The sequence below is a fragment of the Achroia grisella genome, unplaced genomic scaffold (genome assembly GCF_030625045.1).
Source record: "Achroia grisella isolate CSIRO2021 unplaced genomic scaffold, CSIRO_AGI_Agris_v1 utg1056, whole genome shotgun sequence".
In the NCBI taxonomy this organism is placed as follows: domain Eukaryota; kingdom Metazoa; phylum Arthropoda; class Insecta; order Lepidoptera; family Pyralidae; genus Achroia; species Achroia grisella.
Genome location: NW_026712564.1, coordinates 97,235 through 103,537, shown reverse-complemented (window position 1 = coordinate 103,537; position 6,303 = coordinate 97,235). Strand labels below are relative to the sequence as shown.

At 59.3% G+C, this 6,303-nt stretch overlaps 2 protein-coding genes across 2 annotated transcripts; both read left to right on the top strand.

Moving 5' to 3' along the window:
- On the top strand, nucleotides 1–2,376 carry LOC131848312 (uncharacterized). Its single transcript, XM_059198162.1, has one exon. The coding sequence runs from the start codon at nucleotides 1–3 to the stop codon at nucleotides 2,374–2,376; it is 2,376 nt and encodes a 791-aa protein (XP_059054145.1).
- A 633-nt stretch (nucleotides 2,377–3,009) lies between these two features.
- LOC131848221 (uncharacterized) lies at nucleotides 3,010–5,232 on the top strand. Its single transcript, XM_059198051.1, has one exon. The coding sequence runs from the start codon at nucleotides 3,010–3,012 to the stop codon at nucleotides 5,230–5,232; it is 2,223 nt and encodes a 740-aa protein (XP_059054034.1).
- Nucleotides 5,233–6,303: the final 1,071 nt, after the last annotated feature.

Genomic DNA, 6,303 nt, shown 5'->3' with positions numbered 1-6,303 from the left:
ATGGCCGACCGTATAAACAAAATACTCCAGGGAGGTACCACCCGGAAATCGGGTGGAGAATCCTCCACCGTCGCACCGGGCAAGCCGGGGGCGGTCAGCCCCGTGTATCTGGAGGGGGCAACCGAGGCCAGAGGAGAGGGAGAGATGGGGAAAAAGAGAGAGGTGAAGGTGGTTGTGGAGAGAGATAGGGAGTTAGATCGGAGGAGTGTAAGTGAATGTGATGAGATGGAATATTACATGGAGCGATCGGATTCGGCGCTTTCATTGTACTCGGAGGATGACGCTGTAGGAGGAAGCGGGCCCAGCACATCCCGGGCCTCGCTACGCAAAAGAAGGATGGTCGAACTGGACAGAGACCAGGACTTGGAAACTGATGGGGTGGAAGTTGTCGAAGTCATTAAGACTCCAACTGTTAAGACCAGGAAGACGCCCATAAAGGGCTACACGGAAATGACACAGGCGCTGGCTGATCTGACTGCTGCTGCTGTTCAATATGATTCGCAGAGGGAGACAGCAGCCGCGGTTAAAAAAGCGGGTGCTCTGAAACCGGCGGCGCGCCCTACCACCCGCAGACCCTCAGATGAGGATGCGCAGCGCGCTGACGTGTTGGTAGCGAACATACAGGAGGGTGCCTTCAAGGTCCTAGAGGCTGTAAAGAAGTCCGGTCACTTGAAGGGCACAGTGGTGAAAGAAATTAAGGACGCCGTCGCTTCCATCCGCGCGGCGTCTGAATCTTTAGAGGGAAGGACTGCGTCAACTGAGTGCGCAGCATTACGAAGAGAGAACTCCCGGTTGTCGCGAGACTTGGCGGACATGCGGGAAATGATGACTGCCATGAGGGAGGAGTCCGCCAAGTACTACGTGGAACTGAGGGAGTTAAAGAAGAAGACCATGGGGTCCGCCGCTCAGGGCATGGAGGAGCTGGCGATGCTCAAGGCGGAAAGGGTGGAGTGGGAGCGAGAAATCACCGCGACCCGCAACTCCTATCAAGAGCTGATTAAAAGGAGCACGGACGATCGTGTAGCGCTCACCACGCTACAAAATGAACTGGAGGTAACCAAAGCCGCACTGGCAAAACAGCCACAAAGTGCGGCCATGGACGTGACATCCGGCGCTCAAGGTGTTGAGTCGAGCGAAACGCCACCCATCACCGAGAGCGCCGAGGCAAGAATAGTCCGTCAAATCGGGGACATTTTTAATGCCCGGTTTGAGAAAATCGAAGAGCTTATGGGCAGGCAGAACAACCCGCCGCCCAAACGGCCCACGGTCACACCCCGAACACCTGGGGCGGCCAAGAAAGGGGGAAGTGCGGCTTCTGTTGCCAGCACCAGTGGGGCGGGACTGAGTGCTTCTCAGCCGGCTCCCACTAACAAGGAACAATGGACGACGGTCGTCCGGCGTGGGAAACGTGCGAAGGGCAAGGAGTCAGCCCCAGCCCCAGCCACCCAGGCGCCCACTGCAGGGGCGAGACCATCCCAAAAGGAGGCCACACAGAAGGCGCCTAACGAGGCCGCCAAGAAAAATAACGCGAGAAGGAGGCAGTTCCGACCCCCGCGATCCTCGGCGATAGTGCTAACGCTACAGCCGGGGGCCGCGGAGGCGGGATCAAGTTACAGCTCGGTGCTCCGAGAGGCGCAACAAAACATCCGGTTGGATGCCCTCGGAATCACCGAGCTGGGCTTTAGACTGGCGGTCACAGGGTCCCGCATACTTGAAGTGCCGGGACCAGTGGAGGAAAGCGGCGGAAAGGCGGATGCCCTCGCCGCCAAGCTGTCGGAGATCCTGCCGGCAGATGTAGTTGCCGTCACCAGGCCGGTCAAGTCCGCGGAGTTCCGCGTCTTGGACCTGGACGACGCCACTGCCACAGCAGACGTGGTGACAGCCGTAGCGCGTGAGGGAGACTGCGCCGAGGCCTCCGTGAAAACGGGGGAGATCCGGCGCTCTCCCTCAGGGAGTGGCTCCGTCTGGGTCCGAGCCCCGATAGGAGCAGTGAAGCGGCTGGTGGATGCCGGCAAACTCAAGGTGGGGTGGACAATGGCACGGGTGCGGTCCTTGGATCCCCGGCCGATGCGGTGCTACCGCTGCCTGCTCACGGGTCACGTGGGCCAGCGGTGCACCGCCAAGGAGAACCGCGGCGGAGCTTGCTTCCGTTGCGGACAAGACGGCCATAAGGCCGCAACGTGCACCGCCCCTTCGCCGCATTGCCCGTATTGTGCAGCGGCGAAGAGGAAGGCGGACCACAAAATTGGGAGCACCAAAGGGTGCCGTCCGCCCAAACAGGCGGCGAGAGTGGAGGCGATGGAGGCCGAGTCCGGCCCGTCACCTCCCACCACGGGCCTCGCGGCAGCCGATGCGGGGGCGTCGGCTGTCACCTAAGGCGGGATGAGGCCAGGAGTAGGCGCGCGTGGTGTCCGCGCGTGCCACTCAGGAGTTGGGCTGAAGAGCCCGCGCTGCCGGGGTTTACGGTTGAATGTCTCGATCCCGTAACCCCGGCACCATAGCGCTCGGAGGACACCAAGGGGTTTTAGCCGGTAGGAGTCCGGCAGTACCCCCACGCTTCCCCCGGGGCGTGCGGGTCTCCATGACGGATTTCCCCTTGTAAAAAAAAAAAAAAAAAAAAAGGTTGATATGGGTGCTCCGGTGGATAGATCTCAGTGGGTTAATAGTGTCTAGTAAACAAACCGCCTTCTCCTTCCCTATAAATAGAAAATTAGCGCGATACGGAAATCTTGTTTGACGTCAGTCTTCTTGACGACGTGTCGCGTTGATGTCTTTTATAGGGCGGTAGAAGATAGTGGATTTTTGCTGGCCCTATCGCTGGGAGATATCTGCTGTCTGTGATTGGCGTTAGGGTGAGGAGTCCGAAGGACACTTGCCCCCACAAATTCGTTTAGGTCGCTCCACTTTTGGGGAAGTTGGTCATAGCTGGCAGTTGTAAATTACAACATAAGTTGTGTTCACAACTGTTAGTTGGCTGATCTCTCCCAAAGTGGTCTGCGGGTGGCTGTAATGGCCCCCGCACCTTCCCCCCCTCCCTTGGAGGACCCCCCCGTGGATTCGGGGGGAAATAACGAGAGTGTGGCTAAAAAAGCCAGTAAAGAAGTTATGCCTGAACTGGCTGTGTATTTGGGCCACAGGCTCGATATGGACGCTCTGAAGGGCGCAGAAGAGAGCATGGTGGGAAATACGGCTCAAGAGGTGGGAGGCCCTCGCACTCGCTCTCGCGCGAGCTCAGTAACGGGCAACCTTATTGAGTTTGTGCGACCGACAGAGACCTCAGTTGGTGGGCGCAAAAAGAGGCGCCTTGACAACGGAGTGGAGTATGACTCCGCAGACTCCGCGGCGAGCTCCATTGATATGGAAGTAACGGGGCTTACAGCGACGAAGGGGAAGACTCCCAAAGAAGGGAGACACTACGTGGGTTCCGGGGCCGCAAAGGCGGCTCTGACCAAAAATAGAAGGAAGGAGTTCCTCAGAGACCCAGGAAGCGACTCTGAAGGAGACGTCGATGCACAGCCTCGCACTACGGGATCTGGGATAAAGGCTGTTAGGGACCCCAATGATCCGGCAGAAGTCCACCTCCACAAGGTTCGCGAGGCGATGGTCGAGAAGACCATGGAGGTTTTAGGGGTGGTAAGAAAGTCCGGGAACCTGAAGGGGACCTGCCAGAAGCAAATAAAAAATGCGCTGGCTAGACTGACGTCTCTGGCAGAGTCCCTGGATGCGGATCTCATCCCGAGATCAGTGACGCCCCTTCTAAAAAGGAACTCAAATATTGAGTCGGAGCTTCACAAACTTCGGAAGGAGAATGAAGAGCTTAGGGCCAGGATAGCCGCAGCTCCCCCTCCGGAGAACTTGAGGCCGACCCCGGCGTACAATCACGGGGCAAATCCCAAGAGAGGGAATGACTGGGACACATTCAGGTCCCAGATCATGGAGGATGTGGGCCGCATGATGCAGCGGCAAACCGCCGAGCTCATGCGGCAGGTGAGAAGTATGGTTGCCCCGCAACCGGTGGAGGTGGACACGGATGACCATGTCCCCGATTATGTTTACCGGCCCCCACTTCAGAATGGGGATCAAATAGAGGCCTACCGCCAGCAGGGCAACATAAGGCCAGGAGTGGTCCCGCAACCTAGCGGAAGTAAGGCGTCACAGACGGCGTCACGTAGAAAAGGGGCGAAGGCCGGACAGTCCCAGCCTAACCCGCCTAAAAAGACTGGTCCGGCGGCTGCAACTCAGCAGCCTGCTGCGGCGGTGGACACATGGGCCACCGTTGTAAGGAGGAATGGGCGTACTACCAGTGTCCCGGAGGCGAAGGCTGGGCCATCTGGAGCCCAAACAAACAAGGGCGGGTCACAGCCGAAATCCCAATCCCAAAAGAAAGGGGCCCCGTCCCCAAGCAAGTTGCGAGCTCCCCGCTCTGCAGCTGTGATTCTCGCCATCCCGCAAGAAGCGGAAAAGGCGGGAACCAGCTACGCCGGTATCCTCAGGGAGGCTAAAGCAAAAATAGACTTAGCCTCCCTAGGAATAGAGGAGCTCCGATTTAAATCGGCAGCAACTGGTGCGAGGATACTGGAGATACCAGGATCCCAGAGCGGGGACAAGGCAGATGCCCTTGCACGAAAGCTGCGAGAGGTCCTCGGGGAGAACCCGGTACAGGTCTCCAGGCCCACCAAGACCGCAGAGATGCGGATAATGGGTCTGGATGACTCTGTCACCCCAGGGGACATCGCAGATGCGGTGGCACGGGATGGGGAATGCTCACCTGACGAGGTTAAGGCTGGGGAAATCCGCCTTAACCCCTCGGGACTGGGCACATGTTGGGTGCGGGCGCCGATAATGGTGGTTAAGAAAATCACCACGGCAGCCCGCATCAAGGTGGGTTGGGTGTCGGCCCCGGTCGAACTGCTGAAGCAGAGGCCGCTGAGGTGCTTCAAGTGCCTCCAGACCGGCCATGTCAGGTTGCGGTGCCCGCACGAGGGGGACCGCAGTGGCCTCTGCTTCAAATGCAGCAAACCAGGCCACAAAGCCGCCGGCTGCACAGCCGCCCCGAGTTGCGCCATCTGCCGCGAGGCAGGCAAGCCGGCGGACCATTGGATGGGTAGCAAAAATTGCTCCCCAGGCAGGCAACATGCCAAGAAGGGGCCGGCACCTGCAGCACCTGCGACCGCCGCCGTCCCGACTACGAATAGTTGGGCCGGGCTGGTAGAGGAGATGGAGTTGTCATAATGGCCCTCCATCTCCTACAGGCGAACCTTAACCACACCGCCGCGGCGCAGGACCTCCTCCTGCAATCTGCGGCGGAGTGGCAGGCAGACCTGGCGGTAGTCGCCGAACCATACAGAGTTCCGTCCTCTGACAACTGGTTCGGCGACTACGACGGTCTTGTGGCCGTCATTCGTACAGGGGGGAGTTCTGCCTCCCCTCTCTGCTCGCCTCTTTTTAGGGGCTCAGGGTACGTAGGTGTGAGTTGGGGGGAAATCGCCGTCGTCGGAGTGTACTTCTCTCCCAATAGGACTCTCGCCGAGTTCGAGGAATACTTGGACGGGCTGGGAATTGCAATCAGTGTTATGCACCCAGCCCGTTCCGTGCTCGTCATGGGGGACCTCAATGCCAAGTCTACGGCTTGGGGCTCCCCCACCACGACGATACGAGGCGAGGTCCTAGAGGACTGGGCGGTGGCGTCCGGCCTTACAATCCTAAACGTGGGGTCGGTCGCCACTTGTGTGCGATGGCAGGGGGAGTCTATAGTGGACATCTCCCTTGCCAGTCCAGCCATCGCGCATAGGGTGCGGGGCTGGCAGGTGATGGACGAGGTGGAGAACCTGTCGGACCATCGCTACATAAGGTTCGACATTCTCCCCTCGTCCGGAGCTCCGCACCCGGACCGCTCAGAGAGTGACACTTCGGCGTTCCCCAAATGGGCATCGAGACGTCTTAAAAAAGACGTGCTGGTGGAAGCTTCCATAGTCCAGGCCTGGTTTCAAATACCATCCAGGCCTGTGGAGGTTGAGGAGGAGGCCAATTGGCTCGGGGGTGCCATGACCCGCATCTGTGATGCGGCCATGCCCCGGGCCCGCCCCCCCCCACCAAGGCGTCAGGTGTACTGGTGGTCTGAAGAGATAGCGGCCGTGCGAGTGGAGAGCATGGCCGCTAGACGCCAGTATACCAGGCACCGCCGACTCAGGCGGGGCCGTGACGCCGCTATGGAAGCAGAGCTGCGGGCGCACTACAGCGAGAAGAAGAAAGCGCTGCAGCTCGCCATCAGCAGGGCCAAAGAAAGAGCCAGGGAGGAACTCC